This window comes from Pelobates fuscus, chromosome 10 (genome assembly GCF_036172605.1).
Source record: "Pelobates fuscus isolate aPelFus1 chromosome 10, aPelFus1.pri, whole genome shotgun sequence".
Taxonomy (NCBI): domain Eukaryota; kingdom Metazoa; phylum Chordata; class Amphibia; order Anura; family Pelobatidae; genus Pelobates; species Pelobates fuscus.
This window is the reverse complement of record NC_086326.1, coordinates 105,632,912-105,658,681: the sequence shown is the minus strand read 5'-3', so window position 1 is coordinate 105,658,681 and position 25,770 is coordinate 105,632,912. Positions and strand designations below refer to the sequence as shown.

Sequence of the window (25,770 nt, the reverse complement as noted above, 5' to 3'; positions counted from 1 at the left end):
CGGCAGGTGGGGGCCCTACAGTAAAATAAGGGGGGGCACCTAATGTCCTCCCCCTGGCCCCCACCCCTGAGCGGTGGGTGGGGGCCTTAAATACTAATAAGGAGGTATCCTAATGTCCCCAAAACCCTAGTCACCCCCTTCCCCCCAAAATAACTAACCCCTACCTACCCCCCTCACTCTAAAAATAATGAGGGGATACCATTAACCCCGCCCTGCAATTAGGCTCAGAGCACTCTGATTGGTGGGTTTAAGCCATCCAATCACAGTGCTCTGACAGGTAAATGAAGAGACTGACAGGTAAGTCTCTACATTTACCTGTCACAGCACTCTGATTGGTTGGCTTGAAATCCACCAATCAGAGTGCTCTGTGTCATTTTACACAGCGTGGGAAAGTTCTTTGGAATTTCCCCACGCTGTGTAATTTGACTCATATCACTCTGATCCATAATAACCAACGCACTTTAAAAAAAAAAAAAACAGCGCCAAAAAAAAAATCCATCTTCACCCATGGAGGGCTCCGCGCAGCTCTGCTTATAAAGCCTTGCCCCGTCACTCTGTCACTCTCCAGACTAAACTAGGTCGGTAGCACAGTGACTAATACTTAATTTTGTAACTTAAATCTAATTGTTTTTGCAGCTATGTGCCAGTGTAATACTTTTTGCCTTTTTTGCTTGAATTAAAATGCATTCATTTGAACACCCAAATGAAGTAAAACAGATGCTCACACTAAAAAGGACTGCAAAAGAAATAAATAAAAAAACTAAAAAAAAACTGAAAGTGCAACATAAAATGAAATACCAGAAAATTTTACAATGGTTTATGACAGAACTATACTATCTAAAAGGGCCATACAAGAGGCCAGCAAGTAAAGTATACAACAGCAAAAATCTTGAAAATGTCTAAAATAAATGCCACAAGAGGAATATTTGGAGTGGTTGGCAGCCGAACTGAAATTCACACCTGTGGCACAAAAAGATAAAACACAATCAGAAGAGTAAAAAAGAAAAATGGGATGACTCCTAAAAAAAGCTTGAGGTTCAATGCACAAAAACATATTTGAATGACTAATAAATGTGACTAACTGTGTGTGTATATATATGGTGTGTGTGTGTGTATATATATATATACACACACACACACTTTTTTTAAAAAATTGTAACATATGATCTATTTTATTTATTTACATTTTATAAAGCTGCTTCAAATGTAAAGGTGTACTTGTACTCGTCCTCTCTGGATGCCTGAATAAGCACTTCTTACTATATTGTTTGATTCATTGGTTCTTCTTTGTGTGTTGAGTTTGGCTTGCAAGGGGCAGGCTATCTCTCTGTCGCCCCCCCAGCTCTCCTCTAGCCTCCTCCCTTCTCTCCCACCCTTCTCATTCTCCTCCCTCTTTTGTCTCTGTCTTTGTATTAGCTTGAAAAATCTCTGAACTGAGGCTTCAGGCTACAGACACACAGGCAGACGAGGTGATTTCACCCTCATATATCGACATATCACATTTACACAAACGTGTTCACTCCAGCAATAGGGAAACCCCAGCTAATACACGTTGCTGGACACAAACATGCACTGACAAGCATTATATTTGCTCACACTAAGTAACATTCTATTTTGCACACCATGTAGTTACATATACACAAGACACAATGGCATGCTTTATAAACATACACACAGTCTGCAGGCTGTGATACACCCAGGCACGAGCACACAGACAATGACAGGCACTGGCAAACACCTCGATACAAACATGATGTCAGGGATACTCTGACACACATCCTTGCACACTTGCATGTACTCTCAGGCAGAAATTTGGGGTTTTCGAGCTCTGCTGATATGGAATTATTGATTCTACTCGGGATTCTGAGCATAACTGGAGGTAGGATATGCGTATACCTCTCCATTTGTCTTCCTAGTGCAGCCTGTCTTCCTTGTGTACATGTAATGGTGCTGTGTGGGGTGTGGCTGGGTAGGCAAAATCTCCTAAATGCCACCTGCTTTATCAAGGTAGAGCTATATTATTATTAGCATTTACATAGTGCTAACATATTTCACAGCTGCTTAAAAAATAAAGACATTCATTGTAATCACCATCTACAAATATTAAATCAAACCAAGCTGTATCTACACTGCTTTATTTACTAAAGGCTGACATGTAGAGAAACTGCAAAATGTAAGGGAAAAATGCTGATTTGGAAAAATGATTTAATCCTCAATATTCACAGCCTAACAATTTTAGACTAAATTTTGCAATTCCATTTTCAGTTCACTACCATATAGTGTTTAGTGAATAATGAATTGTTTACCTTGTTTATAATTCAGCACTTACACCCTATACTCAAAATAATTACAGATTGCCTATTTCGTGTTTGCAAATTACATGTTTTATTTAGCACTGTAGCATAGTGTGTGTGTGTTGAATTCTATAATAATCTCCAACACATCTGCAAAGCATGGGGTTGACAAATTGTGAAACATAATGGCACCAAAAACAAACATCAGCATTGCTTGTCATCTGTTTTGAAATGTATGCTCCAGATCTCTTGTATAATATTTTTTGTTAGCGTAGGATTAATCGCATCATTCCACAGTGCAACATGTTAATTTGTGTGTATGCATAATGTAATGTAATGTCATGCCTGGTTTTGCTTTAGCGTTAGACAGTAAGTAACCTAGTACCTATCATTACAGTGGCACAAACAGGTTGCAAACCTGAAAGGCAGACAATGACAAATATTACATTTATGCACCACTCATTTTAGCTCACATGTATAGCTGTATGTATTTGTGTGGTTTGTGTGTGTACATACATACACGGCTTTCTTAAAGGGTCACTATAGTCACCTGAACAACTTTAGCTTAATGAAGCAGTTTTGGTGTATAGAACAAGCCCCATGCAGCCTCACTGCTCAATCCTCTGCCATTTAAGAGTTAAATCCCTTTGTTTATGAACCCTAGTCACACCTCCCTGCATGTGACTTGCACAGCCTTCCATAAACACTTCCTGTAAAGAGAGCCCTATTTAGGCTTTCTTTATTGCAAGTTCTGTTTAATTAAGATTTTCTTATCCCCTGCTATGTTAATAGCTTGCTAGACCCTGCAAGAGCCTCCTGTATGTGATTAAAGTTAAATTTAGAGATTGAGATACAATTATGTAAGGTAAATTACATCTGTTTGAAAGTGAAACCAGTTTTTTTTTTCATGCAAGCTCTGTCAATCATAGCCAGGGGAGGTGTGGCTAGGGCTGCATAAACAGAAACAAAGTGATTTAACTCCTAAATAACAGTGAATTGAGCAGTGCAATTGCAGGGGAATGATCTATACACTCAAACTGCTTTATTTAGCTAAAGTAATTTAGGTGACTATAGTGTTCCTTTAAGTTGTTTTTGTGAATGGGTAGCTTCTGATTGGCTTAGAGCATCAGGTGACACTCTCAGCCAATTGGCGGCACCCCTGTGTGAGGCTGTGTGAGTCTTCCTCTTTCAAGAATCTGTTGCAAGCAGAAGGACAGGTCCAGAGCCAAATGGCACGGGACACAAGACTTTGGGGTTAGACAGTTTGTAAATGGTTTCACCCCTAAAGGTGCACTGCCGCCAGGGGCCTTCTGGCACCATAACAACTTAATTCAATTGAAGTGGTTATGATGCCCTGAGGTGTTCCTTTAAATTGTAGTTTGGTAAAGAGGAGCTACTTAAAGGGACACTATAGACACACACCTGAACAACTTCAGCTTAATGAAGCAGTTTTGGTGTATAGAACAAGCCCCATGCAGCCTCACTGCTCAATCCTCTGCCATTTAGTAGTTAAATCCCTTTGTTTATGAACCCTAGTCACACCTCCCTGCATGTGACTTGCACAGCCTTCCATAAACACTTCCTTTTAGAGAGACCTATTTAGGCTTTCTTTATTGCAAGTTCTGTTTAATTAAGATTTACTTATGCCCTGCTATGTTAATAGCTTGCTAGACCCTGCAAAAGCCTCCTGTATGTGATTAAAGTTCAATTTAGAGATTGAGATACAATTATTTAAGGTAAATTACATCTGTTTTTTTCATGCAGGCTCTGTCAATCATAGCCAGGGGATGTGTGGCTAGGGCTGCATAAACAGAAACAAAGTGACTTAACTCCTGAATGACAGTGAATTGAGCAGTGAAATTGCAGGGGAATGATCTATACACTAAAACTGCTTTATTTAGCTAAAGTAATTTAGGTGACTATAGTGTTCCTTTAAAAGCTAAGAGGATATACCGCTTTTAATTTGGCTATTTTGTCCAGTTTGACACAATTCCCAATTTAGTGAACTAACAACTAACCTTATATTAATTATTACTTTTTTTTTATTATTATTCTTTTACAGCTATCAGTGGCTCTCCCAGCATTCCCTCACTTCCCCTGTCACTTGAGGTTAAAGATGTTCCACAGTATTTCCGTTTGCAGCGGGCAGTGCCCATTGAGGAAACAGAGAAAACTATATCCAAATGTGTGATGGCCCAATCACATAGTGAGACCTTTCTGGTCACCCGCCTAGGATCACGTGAGCCACATGTTCGAGCATCATATCAACATTTACAGGATCAAGTGGTAAGGCCCCTGCTGTTCTCAGTCTGCATATGCACTGCATTTATTATTACTCTTGTGTAAAGAACTTTGGGGAAATGCACTGTGTATTACAGATGTGAACTCTGTTTCTTACAGGAACACTACTAGCACCATAGTGTTCACTGTGGTGGTTCTGGTAAAGAAAGTAAGAAGACAAACCATTCTAAAATGGTTTGACTTCTTACATTGGGTGGTCGGGGAGGGGGGCAGGGGTAGAACACTCTGTACACCATAAACTCTAAAGCGCTATAAGTACTAGGTCACTATATCACTTTTCTTATGGAACCTCTTGCCAGCCCATTCACTGAACCACAAGCGAGCCTAAAATGTGATATGTTTTCAGTAAAAAAAAAAAAAAAAAATTATTAGCTCCGCTAGTTACAAAAAGTGTTTTACCTTATCCTGACCATCTTGAGGACGTACACTAGTAGGGTCCTTTACAATCACGGAGTTCTGCTGGACTTTATTAAAATGCATTAACAGGCTATTTCAAACTTGCTTAAGGTGACATAATAAGCACTAAGACCACGTCATCTCAAAGTGCTCCTATCATTTTAGCAATGTAAACCATTGCTGTTCAGTAGATACTACAATGTTTTCATTGCAATGTTAAAGGGACACTATAGTCACCTGAACAACTTCAGCTTAATGAGGTTGTTTAGGTGAGTGCTACAGCTACCCGGAGCCTTTTTCTTGTAAGCACTGTATTTTCTGAGAAAATGCAGTGTTTACATTGGAAGCTTGGAACACCTCTTGTTGCAGTCAATCAGACGGCCACCAGAGGGACTTCCGAGTTCAGAGGCCCTAAAAAGGCCTCTCGTCCGATGCATTCTGGGTGAATGCATCAGACGGGCTATCAGCACACAAAGCACTGTGAACGCGCTTTGTGTGCTGACAGCCTGTCAGCACTGCTGTGGGCGTGGCTTCAGCTGACAGCTGAAGCCCGAACCCACAGGGATGCTGTCTGGCCACAATAGTGGTTGAAGGGGGGGGGGGACGGACCTACTCTCCTCCCCCCGGCCCCCACCCCTGAGCGGTGAGTGGGGGCCCTAAAAATAAGGGTGGCACATACTGCCCCCCCGGCCCCCACCCCTGTGCGGCCGGTGGGGGCACTAAAATTATCAATAAGGGGGGACCTATTGTCCCCCCCCGGCCCCCACCCCTGTGCGGTGGGTGGGGGCCTTAAAATAAAAAATAAGGGGGGGACATACTGGCCCCCCCCCCCGGCCCCCACCCCTGTGCGGCGGGTGGGGGCCCTAAAATTCACAATAAGGGGGGGACCTACTGTCCCCCCCCGGCCCCCACCCCTGTGCGGCGGGTGGGGGCCCTAAAATTCACAATAAGGGGGGGGACCTACTGCCCCCCCCCCCGGCCCCCACCCCTGAGCGGTGGGTGGGGGCCCTAAAATTCACAATAGGGGGGGGACCTACTGTCCCCCCCCGGCCCCCACCCCTGTGCGGCGGGTGGGGGCCCTAAAATTCACAATAAGGGGGGGACCTACTGTCCCCCCCCGGCCCCCACCCCTGTGCGGCGGGTGGGGGCCCTAAAATTCACAATAAGGGGGGGGACCTACTGCCCCCCCCCCCCCGGCCCCCACCCCTGAGCGGTGGGTGGGGGCCCTAAAATTCACAATAGGGGGGGGACCTACTGTCCCCCCCCGGCCCCCACCCCTGTGCGGCGGGTGGGGGCCCTAAATACAAAGGGGGTGGGGACCCTAGTTAACCCCCCCCCCCCCACAAAAAAAAAAACTTATCTCCCTACCTACCCCCCTCACCCTAAAAATAATGAGGGGGGACCATTAACTAAAAACCTGTAAAAAAAATGAGATAAAATCAACTTACCATTTGATGTTTTCTTTCTTCTAAAATCTTCTTTCTTCAGCCCCAAAAAAGGCCAAATAAAAATCCATAATAACCGACGCAATAAAAAAAAAAAAAAAAAAAACCCGAGCGCAAAAAAAATAATCCATCTTCACCCATGGAGGGCTCCGCGCAGACTGAGCTCCGCAGGGCGGGGGAAGGCTTATAAAGCCTTGCCCCGCCCTGCAATTAGGCTAAGAACACTCTGATTGGTGGGTTTAAGCCAATCAGAGTGCTCTTTGTCATTTTACAAGCGTGGGAAAGTTCTTTGGAATTTTCCCACGCTTGTAAAATGACACAGAGCAATGTGATTGGATGGCTTGAAATCCATCCAATCACAGTGCTCTTTGTCATTTTACAAGCGTGGGAAAGTTCTTTGGAATTTTCCCACGCTTGTAAAATGACACAGAGCACTGTGATTGGATGGATTTCAAGCCATCCAATCACATTGCTCTGTGTCATTTTACAAGCGTGGGAAAATTCCAAAGAACTTTCCCACGCTTGTAAAATGACACAGAGCACTGTGATTGGATGGCTTGAAATCCATCCAATCACAGTGCTCTGTGTCATTTTACAAGCGTGGGAAAATTCCAAAGAACTTTCCCACGCTTGTAAAATGACAAAGAGCACTCTGATTGGCTTAAACCCACCAATCAGAGTGTTCTTAGCCTAATTGCAGGGCGGGGCAAGGCTTTATAAGCCTTCCCCCGCCCTGCGGAGCTCAGTCTGCGCGGAGCCCTCCATGGGTGAAGATGGATTATTTTTTTTTGCGCTCGGTTTTTTTTTTTTTTTTTTTTAATTGCGTCGGTTATTATGGATTTTTATTTGGCCTTTTTTGGGGCTGAAGAAAGAAGATTTTAGAAGAAAGAAAACATCGAATGGTAAGTTGATTTTATCTCATTTTTTTACAGGTTTTTAGTTAATGGTCCCCCCTCATTATTTTTAGGGTGAGGGGGGTAGGTAGGGAGATATTTTTTTTTGGGGGGGGGAGGGTTAACTAGGGTCCCCCCCCCCTTTGTATTTAGGGCCCCCACCCACCGCTCAGGGGTGGGGGCCGGGGGGGGACAATAGGTCCCCCCCCCTTATTGATAATTTTAGGGCCCCCACCCGCCGCTCAGGGGTGGGGGCCGGGGGGGGGACAGTAGGTCCCCCCCCTTATTGATCATTTTAGGGCCCCCACCCGCCGCTCAGGGGTGGGGGCCGGGGGGGGGACAGTAGGTCCCCCCCCTTATTGATAATTGTAGGGCCCCCACCCGCCGCTCAGGGGTGGGGGCCGGGGGGGGACAGTAGGTCCCCCCCTCATTGATAATTTTAGGGCCCCCACCCGCCGCACAGGGGTGGGGGCCGGGGGGGGACAGTAGGTCCCCCCCTCATTGATAATTTTAGGGCCCCCACCCGCCGCTCAGGGGTGGGGGCCGGGGGGGGGACAGTAGGTCCCCCCCCTTATTGATCATTTTAGGGCCCCCACCCGCCGCTCAGGGGTGGGGGCCGGGGGGGGGACAGTAGGTCCCCCCCCTTATTGATAATTGTAGGGCCCCCACCCGCCGCTCAGGGGTGGGGGCCGGGGGGGGGACAGTAGGTCCCCCCCCTTATTGATAATTGTAGGGCCCCCACCCGCCGCTCAGGGGTGGGGGCCGGGGGGGGACAGTAGGTCCCCCCCTCATTGATAATTTTAGGGCCCCCACCCGCCGCACAGGGGTGGGGGCCGGGGGGGGACAGTAGGTCCCCCCCTCATTGATAATTTTAGGGCCCCCACCCGCCGCTCAGGGGTGGGGGCCGGGGGGGGGACAGTAGGTCCCCCCCCTTATTGATCATTTTAGGGCCCCCACCCGCCGCTCAGGGGTGGGGGCCGGGGGGGGGACAGTAGGTCCCCCCCCTTATTGATAATTGTAGGGCCCCCACCCGCCGCTCAGGGGTGGGGGCCGGGGGGGGACAGTAGGTTCCCCCCTCATTGATAATTTTAGGGCCCCCACCCGCCGCACAGGGGTGGGGGCCGGGGGGGGACAGTAGGTCCCCCCCTCATTGATAATTTTAGGGCCCCCACCCGCCGCACAGGGGTGGGGGCCGGGGGGGGACAGTAGGTCCCCCCCTCATTGATAATTTTAGGGCCCCCACCCGCCGCACAGGGGTGGGGGCCGGGGGGGGGACAGTAGGTCCCCCCCTCATTTATAATTTTAGGGCCCCCACCCGCCGCACAGGGCGGGTGGGGGCCCTAAATTATTATTGATAATTTTAGAAAGCGAGCTGAGCTGTCAGTCAGACAGCTCAGCTCGCGAACGCGCATTCCGCGCACATGCGCGGTAAAGCGCTCAGGTTCTTCATAGGGCGGCATTCAATGCCGCTCTATGAAGAACGCGATTGGTCCAGCGCGAAGCCGTCCCATTGGGCCCCGCGATTTCGTCATTTTGACGAAAAAGGGGGCGCGGCCTAGCGGGGAGCTCGGCGCTGGAACGGAGGTAAGTTTTTAATATAAAAACACCGATTTTTTTTTTTTTAATGAATGAAAGTTCATATAAAAGCAAGAAGGAAGGCTGGGGGACCTGTCTTTCTTGCTTTTATATGGTGACTATAGAGTCCCTTTAAACACAGCTGTGACAGTCACTAGAGGTGTTTTTGTTGTGTGAACCAAGTCAGACTTGGTTCGTACATGTCACCTTCTCTGAATGCTTCTCATGGAGAGCATTCCGTTGGAGCAGTGTGTTGCTTTCCGCGCATGCACTTTTCACACCTAATTCTCAAATTGGATTGGACGGGAAGAGAAAGAAGTGACTAATGTAAAATAATAATAATAATGTTGTAGGAGGAGAAGTGGCCGGAATCACAGAATAATTTAGGGAGGTCCCTAAATCTAAACATTGAGGAGAACACTATAGAGTTAGGAATACTTGTTATTACTAGTGCCATAGTGTTCCTTTAAGCTTGGGTTGTGGGATTTAGTTAAGACTGTGCTGGCAATTTGTGCAATGCGGTGTATTTAGCTGCTGTATCTGTCTACAATAACTGATTAAGATGATATCTTGCTTATACAGGGTTCGCAGCTCATTTTATGTCCAATGGACAGAAGGGTTGCAGCATATTTAAAAATAAATATATTCTGTAAATAAAGTAACTGCTTTCCACATATGATTATATCATCAACTTTTTACCCAAACATGTTGTCTTATCAGATTCTATAGATACATTTAAAAATTGTCTGGTTGGTTGGTTGTTTTTTTGCAAAAAATGTAGGTGTAAGTTAAAGGGACTCTATAGTCACCATATAAAAGCAAGAAAGACAGGTCCCCCAGCCTTCCTTCTTGCTTTTATATGAACTTTCATTCATTAAAAAAAAAAAAATCGGTGTTTTTATATTAAAAACTTACCTCCGTTCCAGCGCCGAGCTCCCCGCTAGGCCGCGCCCCCTTTTTCGTCAAAATGACGAAATCGCGGGGCCCAATGGGACGGCTTCGCGCTGGACCAATCGCGTTCTTCATAGAGCGGCATTGAATGCCGCCCTATGAAGAACCTGAGCGCTTTACCGCGCATGTGCGCGGAATGCGCGTTCGCGAGCTGAGCTGTCTGACTGACAGCTCAGCTCGCTTTCTAAAATTATCAATAATAATTTAGGGCCCCCACCCGCCCTGTGCGGCGGGTGGGGGCCCTAAAATTATAAATGAGGGGGGGACCTACTGTCCCCCCCCCGGCCCCCACCCCTGTGCGGCGGGTGGGGGCCCTAAAATTATCAATGAGGGGGGGACCTACTGTCCCCCCCCGGCCCCCACCCCTGTGCGGCGGGTGGGGGCCCTAAAATTATCAATGAGGGGGGGACCTACTGTCCCCCCCCGGCCCCCACCCCTGTGCGGCGGGTGGGGGCCCTAAAATTATCAATGAGGGGGGAACCTACTGTCCCCCCCCGGCCCCCACCCCTGAGCGGCGGGTGGGGGCCCTACAATTATCAATAAGGGGGGGGACCTACTGTCCCCCCCCCGGCCCCCACCCCTGAGCGGCGGGTGGGGGCCCTAAAATGATCAATAAGGGGGGGGACCTACTGTCCCCCCCCCGGCCCCCACCCCTGAGCGGCGGGTGGGGGCCCTAAAATTATCAATGAGGGGGGGACCTACTGTCCCCCCCCGGCCCCCACCCCTGTGCGGCGGGTGGGGGCCCTAAAATTATCAATGAGGGGGGGACCTACTGTCCCCCCCCGGCCCCCACCCCTGAGCGGCGGGTGGGGGCCCTACAATTATCAATAAGGGGGGGGACCTACTGTCCCCCCCCCGGCCCCCACCCCTGAGCGGCGGGTGGGGGCCCTACAATTATCAATAAGGGGGGGGACCTACTGTCCCCCCCCCGGCCCCCACCCCTGAGCGGCGGGTGGGGGCCCTAAAATGATCAATAAGGGGGGGGACCTACTGTCCCCCCCCCGGCCCCCACCCCTGAGCGGCGGGTGGGGGCCCTAAAATTATCAATGAGGGGGGGACCTACTGTCCCCCCCCGGCCCCCACCCCTGTGCGGCGGGTGGGGGCCCTAAAATTATCAATGAGGGGGGGACCTACTGTCCCCCCCCGGCCCCCACCCCTGAGCGGCGGGTGGGGGCCCTACAATTATCAATAAGGGGGGGGACCTACTGTCCCCCCCCCGGCCCCCACCCCTGAGCGGCGGGTGGGGGCCCTAAAATGATCAATAAGGGGGGGGACCTACTGTCCCCCCCCCGGCCCCCACCCCTGAGCGGCGGGTGGGGGCCCTAAAATTATCAATAAGGGGGGGGGACCTATTGTCCCCCCCCGGCCCCCACCCCTGAGCGGTGGGTGGGGGCCCTAAATACAAAGGGGGGGGGGACCCTAGTTAACCCTCCCCCCCCCAAAAAAAAATATCTCCCTACCTACCCCCCTCACCCTAAAAATAATGAGGGGGGACCATTAACTAAAAACCTGTAAAAAAATGAGATAAAATCAACTTACCATTCGATGTTTTCTTTCTTCTAAAATCTTCTTTCTTCAGCCCCAAAAAAGGCCAAATAAAAATCCATAATAACCGACGCAATTAAAAAAAAAAAAAAAAAAAACCGAGCGCAAAAAAAAATAATCCATCTTCACCCATGGAGGGCTCCGCGCAGACTGAGCTCCGCAGGGCGGGGGAAGGCTTATAAAGCCTTGCCCCGCCCTGCAATTAGGCTAAGAACACTCTGATTGGTGGGTTTAAGCCAATCAGAGTGCTCTTTGTCATTTTACAAGCGTGGGAAAGTTCTTTGGAATTTTCCCACGCTTGTAAAATGACACAGAGCACTGTGATTGGATGGATTTCAAGCCATCCAATCACAGTGCTCTGTGTCATTTTACAAGCGTGGGAAAGTTCTTTGGAATTTTCCCACGCTTGTAAAATGACACAGAGCAATGTGATTGGATGGCTTGAAATCCATCCAATCACAGTGCTCTGTGTCATTTTACAAGCGTGGGAAAATTCCAAAGAACTTTCCCACGCTTGTAAAATGACAAAGAGCACTGTGATTGGATGGATTTCAAGCCATCCAATCACATTGCTCTGTGTCATTTTACAAGCGTGGGAAAATTCCAAAGAACTTTCCCACGCTTGTAAAATGACAAAGAGCACTCTGATTGGCTTAAACCCACCAATCAGAGTGTTCTTAGCCTAATTGCAGGGCGGGGCAAGGCTTTATAAGCCTTCCCCCGCCCTGCGGAGCTCAGTCTGCGCGGAGCCCTCCATGGGTGAAGATGGATTATTTTTTTTGCGCTCGGGTTTTTTTTTTTTTTTTTTTTATTGCGTCGGTTATTATGGATTTTTATTTGGCCTTTTTTGGGGCTGAAGAAAGAAGATTTTAGAAGAAAGAAAACATCAAATGGTAAGTTGATTTTATCTCATTTTTTTTACAGGTTTTTAGTTAATGGTCCCCCCTCATTATTTTTAGGGTGAGGGGGGTAGGTAGGGAGATAAGTTTTTTTTTTTGTGGGGGGGGGGGGGTTAACTAGGGTCCCCACCCCCTTTGTATTTAGGGCCCCCACCCGCCGCACAGGGGTGGGGGCCGGGGGGGGACAGTAGGTCCCCCCCCTATTGTGAATTTTAGGGCCCCCACCCACCGCTCAGGGGTGGGGGCCGGGGGGGGGGGGGCAGTAGGTCCCCCCCCTTATTGTGAATTTTAGGGCCCCCACCCGCCGCACAGGGGTGGGGGCCGGGGGGGGACAGTAGGTCCCCCCCTTATTGTGAATTTTAGGGCCCCCACCCGCCGCACAGGGGTGGGGGCCGGGGGGGGGACAGTAGGTCCCCCCCCTATTGTGAATTTTAGGGCCCCCACCCACCGCTCAGGGGTGGGGGCCGGGGGGGGGGGCAGTAGGTCCCCCCCCTTATTGTGAATTTTAGGGCCCCCACCCGCCGCACAGGGGTGGGGGCCGGGGGGGGACAGTAGGTCCCCCCCTTATTGTGAATTTTAGGGCCCCCACCCGCCGCACAGGGGTGGGGGCCGGGGGGGGGGGCCAGTATGTCCCCCCCTTATTTTTTATTTTAAGGCCCCCACCCACCGCACAGGGGTGGGGGCCGGGGGGGGACAATAGGTCCCCCCTTATTGATAATTTTAGTGCCCCCACCGGCCGCACAGGGGTGGGGGCCGGGGGGGCAGTATGTGCCACCCTTATTTTTAGGGCCCCCACTCACCGCTCAGGGGTGGGGGCCGGGGGGAGGAGAGTAGGTCCGTCCCCCCCCCCCTTCAACCACTATTGTGGCCAGACAGCATCCCTGTGGGTTCGGGCTTCAGCTGTCAGCTGAAGCCACGCCCACAGCAGTGCTGACAGGCTGTCAGCACACAAAGCGCGTTCACAGTGCTTTGTGTGCTGATAGCCCGTCTGATGCATTCACCCAGAATGCATCGGACGAGAGGCCTTTTTAGGGCCTCTGAACTCGGAAGTCCCTCTGGTGGCCGTCTGATTGACTGCAACAAGAGGTGTTCCAAGCTTCCAATGTAAACACTGCATTTTCTCAGAAAATACAGTGCTTACAAGAAAAAGGCTCCGGGTAGCTGTAGCACTCACCTAAACAACCTCATTAAGCTGAAGTTGTTCAGGTGACTATAGTGTCCCTTTAATTGTTGTTCCAAAGAGAAATGTAACTGTCATTATACTTTTTTTTCCCCCACTTGTTGCATAATTGGCCATCGATTCAAATAGTTTTTTGTTTTTGCCTACTTTTGAAACAACTGGATAAAAAGATACATTTTAAAGGTTGAACACAATGGTCTTTTTTTTTTTTTCTTCAACTTAGATTACTATGTCACCGTGTGGTAATTATTTTTGTATGTCTAATATCCACCCATATGTGCCCTCCTTTCCTGCTGTGTACTCACATTTTTTTTTCAATAAATATCACTTTTTAAAAAGGAATACCCACAAAGACCATGTTTAATGTCAGTGGAGTATGATTTATACATTGTGTGCTTTGATTTAGAACCTAATTGTAACGAATGAATGAGCACTGCTTAACCACATGCCATTTGAAAAGTGTTATTCTATTTATTGTGTTTTCTCTCTAATTGTGGAAGCGGCGCTTTGCTCTTTTTATTTGTGACCATAATTTACTACAGCTGTGTTGAGGAGATTGTTTAAACATATGCAGAATAGGCGAGATTGGGACTTTAAATTATGTACCTGTCTTTGATTAAATACATATTTTCCAATACGCATACCTTAAATGCAACATTTGATATCTATACATCTGCTAATTTATGTATTGGTAGTCTCCGACATTGGATTTCTGGAACTGGCTGTAAAGTATTTACAGCTGGCAGCTGTTCTAAAAAAATGCTAGGACCTGGAAGAGACCTTATTATGATAGCTGCATGCCACCATGAAGCCTAGGAAACTTAACCATGGCCTGGAGGTTGGCCAAAAATCCAAAGCAAGCCAGCATGCATTGCTTAGTGGTCAGAGCTCCTATTGACAGTGCAAGCACATAGACATTGAAATTGTAGGCTTGCAAGGTTACTTGAGTGTGAAATTGTAATTTTACCAGGTTACTTGAGTGTGAGACCATTGGTCCTTCGAGAAGGTAGCACCTTATGCCATCCATGCGCCTCTGTAGCTCCATTTTTTTTTCTCAAACCATAAAACATTAAAAACCTGAGAATTAAAAAAAAATATATATTAACTATTTAGTTGTCTCTCCCATGAACCAGCTCAGTGCGATGCCCAGTCAGACGGAATAGAGTTTTTCCTGAACAGCGACAGCCATTCTGAGTTGGCACGTGCAAAGCCTCTATATATGGGGCATGCATTCATGCTTGACTTCCTTTGTTCCCTTTGGTCATATTTGTTCTTTACTGTCAGCAAGGACATATAAATAGAACCGTCCCTATCAATACAAAGTTTCAAATTGGTTATATTTCCAATATCCGTTCATGAAAACCAAAATGAAATCTGAAATGTGAATTATACTTTTGGCAGCCGTCAGGCATCTTTTTGTTTTCTAAAGCTTTAATTCAGTGAACCCAGTGTTTATGATGATTTCTATTGAACCCTTAGGCAAATCCTGTGTTCATTGGGAATAATTCTTCCCATCACATTTGTACACAGACCGTCAAGCAGAGACTTAAGATCTGTTAGCTACTGTTATTATATAAGTGTTTCTACTGATAGCACTTGATACCTAGACCTAGCAAAAACTGTAAAGGGAGGTTGGGCAATCAGTCACTGTTCACAAAAGTGTGGTTCATTTTACATTCTCGGTCACATATCTGTTTTAACACCGTACTTCTTTCAATAGACTGAAACCATTTCCTCTTATTCAGAGTCATTCACCTGCATTACAATCATTTTTTATTTTTTTTAAGTACTGAGTCATCTTTAATTGGACACATTGAAGCACTGTAACAACCGATGCTTCTTACATGGGTTATGAAGCAAAGCTAACAAGTGAGTCGGAAAATATTATTTATCCCCCTGTTACTATGTCTATTTACACAGTTGCTTAAAGGGACACTCCAGGCACCCAGACCACTTCTGCCCATTGGAGTGGTCTGGGTGCCAACTCCCACTACTCTTAACCCTGCAAGTGTAATTATTGCAGTTTTTAATAAACTGCAATAATTACCTTGCAGGGTTAACTCCACCTCTAGTGGCTGTCTACTTCCGTGTCCCTATCACAGGAAACCTGTGCTAGAGCGTCGCGGACGAGGACCTCCAGCGTCGCTCATCTCCCCATAGGAAAGCATTGAAAAGCATTTTCAATGCTTTCCTATAGGGAAGTTATAATGTGCATTAGGTCTCCCCGGCCGGTGGGCGGGATCAGTCTTGCCCACCGGCCGACGCAATCACAGGGAGGAGTGGCGGTGGAGGAAGAAGCAGCGACGTGGGACATTATCGCTGCCTCTGGTAAGTTACTGAAGGGGTTTTCACCCCTTCCGCAACTGGGGATTGGGAGGTGGGAGGGAGAGGGGACCTGCAGTTTCAGGAAAACTGATTGTTTTCCTGGCACTGGAGTTTCCCTTTAACCCCTTAAGGACCAAACTTCTGGAATAAAAGGGAATCATGACATGTCACACATGTCATGTGTCCTTAAGGGGTTAAATGAACATTATAGCATTAGGAATAAAAACCTGTATTCCAATGCCCATTTCCCTTACTTTAGGTCTGTCCCACACCTTCCAGCATTAAAGGGACACTATAGTCACCTGAACAACTTCAGCTTAATGAGGTTGTTCAGGTGAGAACTTGTTTTTCTGAGTCTAACAGCATGCAGGTTTACAGCTTCAGGCTTGAATACAGTAAGATTTTTACTATATTTATGGAGGCATGAGGGGCCCAGGGGGGCTAGATGGTGGTGTTAACACTTTAGGGTCAGGAATACATGTTTGTGTTCCTGACCATATAGTAATCCTTTAACCCCTTAAGGACACATGACATGTGTGACATGTCATGATCCCTTTTATTCCAGAAGTTTGGTCCTTAAGGGGTTAAAGGCTTCAAATTCCTGTTTTTATTACCTGTAATTCCAGTGCCAGGGTCTCCCTGCGCTTTCTCTGTCTCCTCCTCCTGTGATTTCACGCGATACAGGGCCTAATGCGCATGCACAGTGAGCACCATGCCCACATTACAGATTCCCCAAAGGAAAGCATTGAGTCAATGCTTTCCTATGGGGATTTTGAAGACACTGGACGTCTGTCATTTCACAGAGTTAAACTCAGGAAAAATCCAGGAAGTGCCTCTAGTGGCTTTCTTGAAGTTCTGGAACTGCAATGTTTTCAGTTGCAAGGTTAAGGAGACAGTGGCACTTCACCCAGACCACTTCAATGAGATGAAACCGACTGGGTGCCTATTGTGTCCCTTTAAACCAGCATTTAAAAGGCCATTATCACATAGATAATAGATGGAATCTACCTTCCCCCTGTATATGCATGTACTGGTAGGAAGTATGTGTTTTATCATATAATTATTTCACTTGGCAATAGCACCATTTAGGTTTTTCTGAATTAAAGTATAGTCACTACTTCACTTATCCTAGGCCACCGACTACTCTTAGAACAATATAAAGAAACCTTTTAGAGGAAAAGGGTACTTGTATGGTATGTTATAATTACTGTAGTAATGATAAACTGTTTGCTGCGACACAATGACAGGGGACCTTTTAGCATAATATGGTATGCAAAGGGCATATGTCGTTATAATGCGTGGAGTAAAGCTTCCATAACTGAGAACAGAAATCATTAAAATATTTATAGTGCTAGCCTTACAAAAGATTTATTTTTTCCCTTCATTATGCTTGTACTGTCTAGCCAGTCAAGCATAACCCTTTCTGAAAATAAAATATGCTCAGTTCTGGAGATTACATTCCCAGAACAACATTACATATTTATAGGTAATTGGGGAAAAAACATTGCCACAGAAAAGCAAAATCTTGGCTTCAACAAAAGTGATTTAATTTGCCAAGTCCATGTAATTATACTACAATATAAAGCAAATAATAAATGTTTTCAACATCCTCAACCTGATTTACAGGCTCTAACGCAGTGACCATGACAGTGTTTGTGTTTGAATTCACCTATTCTTGTAGTTAGGATACCATTTTGGAGAAAAGATATTAAGATTGCTTAATAGGATACTTCTTATGTGTTAACTATATTAAACTCTTAAGACTGAAACCAAATGATGCTCTCCTTCAAGCCTTCTCTAGGGCAGCACGGTTCCTGTGGAACTCCCTTCCCTTCTCGGTTGGACACTCACCCAGTCTCCACTTCCTCAAATCTTTAAAAATCACCTTCTTCACTAAAGTATACACATTAAACCCCCCACACCCTGATTCCTCTTCCTCCCATTAAAAAAAAAACACACTAAGTGAATACTATTCTACCAACCAACTTTTCTACCCCTACCGTTACCTTTTGTGTCACTTTACCCCACTCCCTCTAGCATGTAAGCTCATTGAGCAGGACTCTCAACCCCTATGTTCCTGTGTGTCCAACTTATCTGGTTCCAATTACATGTTTGTTGACTACCCATTGTACAGCGCTGCGGAATTTGCCCCTTTTTGGAGGAATTCCATATATTGTTCTGTGTGAGTGAATACTGGAGCTCCACAGCAACAGTACTCACAGTAATAGAAAGGGACACTATAGTAACCAGAACAGCTTATTGTATTTGTTATGGTAGGTATAATCATTCCCTTCAGTCTTTGCAGTAAACACTGTCTTTTCAGAGAAAAAGCAGTGCTTATATTACAGCCTAAGGATATCTCCACTGGCCAATCCTCATACAGATACTAGAGGCTCTTCCTGGGGCAGTGCTGCACAGTGTGCAGCAGTGCCAATCAGTGTATCCACTCTCTGCATGCAGACACTGATCTTTCCTCATAGAGATGCAGAATATTGGCTTGTACAGGATCTGCCTCCTTGACAGTCTCAGCCAATCCTATGGTGAAGCATTTTGATTGGCTCAGAACAACACTTCTGATGATGTCAGCCAAGCAGGCAGATCAAGGGCAGAGCCAGCAGCTGCAGACTTGAACAAAAGATTTTACTATATTTAGTGGGGGCAGGGGTGCTAGTGGTTTTAAAACTTTAGGGTCAGGAATCCATGTTTATTTTCCTGACCCTATAGTGTTCCTTTAAACTACAACTAACGTGTTTAGAAGTCAGTCTATGTAAATAAAAAAATATATATACACAGTGATGGAATAACTAGGGTCACCAGTGCGACTGGGTCATGTTAAGCCGCCTGACAGGGAGGGTAGCAGTGGTGGAACTACCAGTGTCGCAAAGGTGGCAAGTGCAACTAGCCTTGGGGGTATGCCTATCAGGGAACCAAAGGAAAGGAGCAGGCTGCAGCTCAGTTCTTTGGAGAGATGCCAGCCTCTCAAAGGAGTTAGGCCACATTGTCTACTGCCTGCTCCTGCCATTCAGCTTCACTCTGCTTCCTTCAGTTTTCTTTTATTGCCTGTCCGCAGTCACTCTGCTTTCTAGTAAATCAGAGACAAGAAGGTGCAGGTAAAAGGTAGAAGATTGTGTGTGTGGATCACACTCCACCAATCATACACAAATTACCCTCCACCAATCACACACAAATCACACTTAGCCGACCTTCCATTACATCTCTCAACCAACCATTCACCCTCCAGTCAGCCGGCCACATACACAGTGCTCCCCCACACTCAGCCACACATTACAACGAAAACCCACATACGACCACCAAAAATAAACTTTTACCTGTGATACATTTATACACTGAATTCATTACATTCATACATTGCACCTTACTCTATGATAAATTCATTTTCACCATATATTACTGTGTTTTATCACTCTGGAGCCATGTGATAAACAAACTCTGTACATCACTGTGAGTTCTATTATTGTGGAGCTCCGTGGAACATTCACACACTGTACATTGCTGTGAGTTTTATTGCTGATGGTGACTGTGAGGGGCGGGGGAGGTTGCTTTCCTTCAATTCTTGCACCGGGGCATGCAGTTTCTAGTTAAACACGTGTGTGTGTGTGTGTGTGTGTGTGTATGTGCGAGTGTATATATCATTATACTTAGTAGTATATACATTCACTTTTAATTACATCTTAATTGTAAAAATTATCGTTCGCATGTCACCAAAAACTTGTGAGAAAAGCCTTGCCCATGACCATAGCTCCCACACAACCCCAAAAATTAAAATAACATTTGAAATACTGGGAAGTATGATATGAAAACAAGAGGGAATGCTTTGTTATTGAACGATAGAAAACTACAATTTACAAAATGCCTTCTTTATAGAAAAGCTTGTAACTAGAAATTGCAGACTTCTAGTGGTGTGCACAAACTGGAATTAAAAAATGTATATGGATATTCTGGTGCAATAATGCATAAGGATATTCTAATGAGCAAAATAGTCAGTGGTGTTTAGGATTTTCTACCAAAATATATTTTAAAGCTGCTTTATGCCCATAATACCAAGTGGTGTGTTACTTTGCAGAACAAAACAGGTACATGTACCAAGCAGGTCTGCATGTTATTTTGTACCACAAGATTTGTGTTTGTAAGTGTAGGAGTGTAGCCTATTTTACTCTAGCCAAATGCATATTTTCAAATCTTTTCTGCTCCCGAAAATGCCTTTTTAAAAATCCTCAATGAGTTAATCGAACTCCTTAAATTATTTATTTTTTTCAGCACTACAAATACCAGGCTATGTTTGTCACTCATACCCAATATAGAATCTGCAGACTATTGAGGTATTATTGTGATGGATGCAATGAATAGCATTAAACAGGCCTGATTGCATATCGTGCCATAAACCTTTTCACCCACTCTACCTTACTTAAACCTTTTAGCTTAATAAAGATATGAGACCAATTAATAACTGGGTAGGTCTTCAACAGCTTCTCCGCTTCATAAAAATGCACATATCATCTTCATTTTTATACCAGCCATGAAAATATAATTATTGTAACTCAAATGCTGCCAACCGGCTCAGAATCAAACATCAATATCGGTATATGCTGGCCAATATATATCTGAAAATTGTGAATATAACTGTGAAACAATTAAGAGTACAAAAACATGTGCAAGGGCTGGAGAGGAAGCAAGTTGTACTAATGAAACATTTTAATAATGCAACATTTCAAATACACTCATTTCTAAATATGTATATGTATCCACTTTAAATTCCATTTAGCTTTTAGCGGACATTCCCTTTACTAGACCCGTGAGGCAGTCAAGGACTCGGCTTTCTTATTTATTGTTTTATTTTATTTATTATTAATCATAATAAGGATGCCTGATCACAGTTGTGATTGGATTTAGGATTTTAATCATGTCTGAATTAGTGTTTTTTTTTTTTTTGGTTTGTTTGTTATTGTTGTTTTTTTGTTTTGTTTTCTACTACAGCAGACTCCTGTGTTTCAAGTTTAAATTAAATTTATATGTAAACTTGAACGGTCGTTACAAAATTGTATGCAAGAAAAGGGAAGTAGTATCTTGGGAACATTTTTCAGGCCAATATGCAATGAGAAGAGAGAACAAGCAGTGAAATATAGTGTACTATGTCACTTATTGATTGGAGTAGATTAATTGGCTCCGATATAGTATGCCTGAGCGATAAGTTTCTCCCGGTTTTATTTTCTGACAACGGCCATAATCAGCACAAGGCACAGCCCATGGAGCCATCTTGGTGTGCCTTCTCTTGCGCCTATCTTCAGTCATTGCATTCTTTTTTTTGTTTGGTTTCAAGCCTCCTCACCTCCCACTCTATAGTTGTAACTCTCGCACAAGTCTCTTCTTCGTTTACACTTTTCAATCGCAGGGATGCTTATCATGTGACACGATCTGCTGCGCCATCTTGGTAATCCCTCTGTCACCCTTATCTTTATTCTCCTATCTGCTATAAACCTAGTTTTTAAGCTTTAAATGCTCATAGTGGTTCTTACTTTTTTCTAACCAATATACCATCTATTTATTATTTTATGTTTTTAAGTTAATTTGACAACTCTGTGACTATGACGTCACATGACTGTCATTTTAAAATTTGTATTCCTCTATTTAAACAGTAAAGGTCTCTCTGACTGTAATACATTAATAAAGCCTGTAGAACACGTTAATGTGTTACTTTACATTGTTTTATTTGTTTTTAAAAGCTGTATCTAATAAAATTAGTATTTTTTTTATAACTGCTGCATCTTCCTGATCATTCACTTGCTGTCACGGTGAGGATTTCTACTATAAATTCAAGAGTGGGGATTATTCCACTCCACACTATTCAATAGGAACAATTAAAAAGGCTTAAAAAAAAGTGAGTATTAAATATACTCACTCCATTCATTACATCTATAATGCTACACTATATTGGTGTTATCTTCTTTTTCTTTTATGCACTCCTGGACTACCCACATTGGACCAAGACACCTGCTATGTATCCATATGTGTGGATTGTACCGCCCAGGCATACTGTATTGGAGCTAATTAACAGCTCCATATACTGTAAGTGCATTTCTTTTGGTTTCTCCTCCGATCAATAAGTGACATACTACACTATATCCCACTCCTTGTACGCTCTTCTCATTACTTATTTATATGTTTGTGTCCCCAGTCACTGTTGAGCAGTCAGTTCCTTAGACATAGTTACACCCTGTTAGAATAATGCATGGGTTAACCACAGCAAAGATTATTTGCTTTGTATAATGTTTGCTGCCATCTGCTGAGTCTTCATTCTTGATGGCATGTGTATGCACCTGGATGTGATCACATGCTTTGAAGGTATATGCTGTATCATATCTGTACTGTAAAATGTCTGCACAATCATGTGTTGGCCTGTCTCCATTTTTTGGGTAGGCCATGTTCCCTGAAAAACCAAGGTTGCTATGTGAATTGTAACAATATTTTCACTTAGTTTCATTGTCAGTTATTTTTCAAATATATAAATTACTATATATTACTGTAAGTTAAATTTATAATTACTGTGGTTGCAACAGACACCTTAATAAGCTTTGGAAACCTGATTCTGTAAACTTTTCTCCCAGCATCCTGTAGTGTTATGAGCTTCCTTCTAGGTTATGAGAAGAATTCGAAGAAATAATGGCAGAAAACACAGTTTTGACCATAGGGAATTTGTCTGTCCAAGACCAGAAATTGGCAAATTGTGGCACTCCAGGTGTAGTGGATACTGTCTCCCTTGATGATTTGTCAATATTATGGCTGTAAAGGCATTATGGGAGATGTAGTCCATAACATCTGGAGTGCCAACAGTTTGCCTACATCTGCTCTAGACAATTCTCCCTTTTGTCCCTGTGTTCAGTTGTTGTCAATGGTAAAAGATATAGTTTGGGTACCATTTACTCAAAGTAGAATTATTTTTATTTAGTTTTTAGGCCACAATTGTGAAAATGCACAGTGCATGTGAATATTCATATAGTGATACTACAAACATTGTTAGTTTACTTGTCTTCATGTTGACATATTTGATATTGTTTGACCTGCTACCCTAAAACCTATTTATTATTCTGTTTGAGTTGAATTATATCTCTTAAGATATTCATGGCTGTGTGTTGAGTTATTTTGAGGGGACAGCAAATTTACACTGTTATGCAGGCTGTACACGTACTACTTTACATTGCAGCAGAGTGCAATTTCTTCAGTGTTGACACATGAAAAGATATAATAAAAGCTTTACAAAAATGTGAGGGGTGTACTCACTTTTGATACTGTATGTTCAGATTACATATGGTAGTGCTAAACACTCTGGGCTAAAATGCTAAAATTTCTGGGCACCCATGATCAGAAAGGGGAAATATTCAGTAGGACACATTAATTTAAGCGGGTCCCTGTGCTACATCCTTGAACATTTCTACTCTTCTTCCCTTGAATCTTGTAATAACATTTCTTTCCTGTTCATTGCAGAGTGTCCCTTGGAAAGTGCTTGGAGCCAGAGTAAAAGGTGTACAAGGAGAATTGGTGGGGAATGAGGTGTCCCCCTCAGATCCTGTGGCACGTGTCCTGTTTCATAGATCAGGGGCTGATGGACCTGTACGTGGATCACAAAATCAATGTGTGACTGTGCAAGGGACCCACAGTGGATTGAATGTGGAAGGCTCCTGTAAGATACAGGTAAGTGCTACACACCATATATGACTTCTGCCTTCTATTTGTCCATGTGAACCTGACTTTAGGACTAGATTATTTTCACATCCATATTTTCTGATGCAAAAATATATTTAAAGTGACACTGTAGATACCAAAACAACTTTAGCTTAATGGAGTGGTTTTGATGTGTGCATCAGGCCACTGCAGTCTGACTGCTCAATTCCTCTCCTCCCCTGTGAAGCTATTCTCTGCACAGACCTCTATGCCACAGATTCAGGAGAGAGGAGAACCCTTTTATGGGTGCTTATCCTGCTCTCCATCTAAAATATGACTCCAGTAAATGTTTCTTGTGCTCGCTTTAGGAATATAAAAATTACGTTTCTGATGTCAAGTTCTTGTTCTCGCAGTGATGCCAAAATGTCAGTGTCATTAAGGAGTATTACCCTGGACAATGTGTAAATAATTTCTTAACAGCTCCTAAAACAAATACATGCATCATTTATATTTATAGTAAATATAAACCACAACCCTGGCACACCAAGCTGGCCCGATATCTCAAAAAATGTTCCAGAACTGCTGAATGCTGTTGGAGTCTCACTCTGCACCTGACTTCCTCCACTGTAAATGTATGCTGCGCTCCTACACTCTGGCTATTTCCTCTGCAAAAGTAAATTAATTCAACACCCTCATAAGCACACTGATCTGGTAACCCAAATGCCTATTTCACACTTTTAATACTCTCCTTCGCCTGTCCGTGCAACTCACTTCACTGAGAATATTTCTACAGTGAAAAGATCTCTAACCTCCCTCCCCCCTTCCAATACATCACCCAACCCCACTCACTCCACTGTTCTATACTTATTCGCATCTACTACAATGGAAGAGGTTTCTGCTCTGCTCCGGACTTCCCACCCCACCACCTGTTCTCTCGATCCTACTCCCTCATATCATCCGCACTTCGTCTTCCTCTCACAAAAATGTTCAATCTCTCGCTTTCCTCTGGCACATTTCCCTCACCCTTCAAACATGCAACTGTAACCCATTTCTAAAAAAGCCCAGCCTTGACCCCAACTCCCAATCCAACTACTGCCCTATGTTGCTACTGCCATTTGCCTCCAAGATCCTTGAGCGAGTTGTGTACAAATGACTGACTTTCTCTAATCCAACTCTCTGCTTGACCCCCTTCAGTCTGCGTTCCACGCTGGTCATTCTGTCGAAACTGATGTGACCAATGTATCCAACGATTTAATTGCTGCCTAATCTCACGGCCATTACTCTATCCTAATTCTCCTTGATCTTTCTGCTGCCTTTGACACTGTTGATCATCAACAGCCTCTTCTCATTGTCCGTAATCTCGGTCTTGGAGATACTGCTCTCTCCTGGTGCTCCTCCTACCTCTCCCAGCGCTTTTTTAGTGTTTCTTTCTCTGGCTCTGCCTCTTTTCCCAACCCCTCTCTGTCGGATTTCCCCAAAGTTCTGTCATTGGTCCCCTACTGTTCTCCATCTATACTGCCTCCCTTGGTAAACTCATCAGTTCCTTTGGCTTCCATTATCATTTATGATAATGATGGCACGCAAATCTACCTGTCCTCTCCTGATTTCTCTCCTCCCATCTTCACTCTTGTCTCTGACTGCCTATCTGCGATTTCCAACTGGATGGCTGCTCACTTCCTTAAACTCAACCTGTCCAAAACAGAACTTCTTTCCTCCCTCAAGTGTTGCTACTCCTCTGTCTGTCTCCCTCCAAGTCAACGGCACTACCATCACCTCTACCTCTCAGACTCGCTGCCAAGGTGTTCTCTTTGACTCCGACCTCTGCTTCACCTCTCATGTCCAGTCGATCACCAAATTCTGCCTCTTCCATCTCAAAAACATAGCTCGCATGCGCCCCTATTTAACACCAGACACTACTAAGGTGCTGGTCCATGCCGTTGTTCTTTTTCGCCTTGACTACTGCAATCCCCTTCTCAGTGGTCTTACGTGTTCCCAGATTGCACCACTGCAATCTATAATGAATGCGACTGCCAGGCTCATTTTCCTGTCTGCCCGCACCTCCCACGCCTCCCCCCACTGTCAGTCTCTACATGGGCTTCCGGTTAGATATAGGGCTCAATTAAACCCCTTAAGGACACATGACATGTGGGACATGTCATGATTCCCTTTTATTCCAGACGTTTGGTCTTTAAGGGGTTAAGATTCCGGTGCTTGCTTACAAGTCCCTACATAATGCTGCTCCAACTTACCTATCGTCCCTAATACACAAGTATGTCTAGTTGAGGCCCC

At 44.9% G+C, this 25,770-nt stretch overlaps 1 protein-coding gene across 1 annotated transcript in view; it reads left to right on the top strand.

Moving 5' to 3' along the window:
• Positions 1 to 1,390: 1,390 nt before the first annotated feature.
• Positions 1,391 to 25,770, top strand: part of TMEM132A (transmembrane protein 132A) — a 66,399-nt gene continuing 42,019 nt past the window's right edge. The window contains exons 1-3 of the mRNA XM_063434705.1: positions 1,391 to 1,879; positions 4,357 to 4,580; positions 23,305 to 23,511. Of these exons, the coding sequence (XP_063290775.1) occupies positions 1,837 to 1,879; positions 4,357 to 4,580; positions 23,305 to 23,511 (474 nt within the window). The 5' untranslated portion in view covers positions 1,391 to 1,836. The remainder of the gene's footprint in view (positions 1,880 to 4,356; positions 4,581 to 23,304; positions 23,512 to 25,770) is intronic.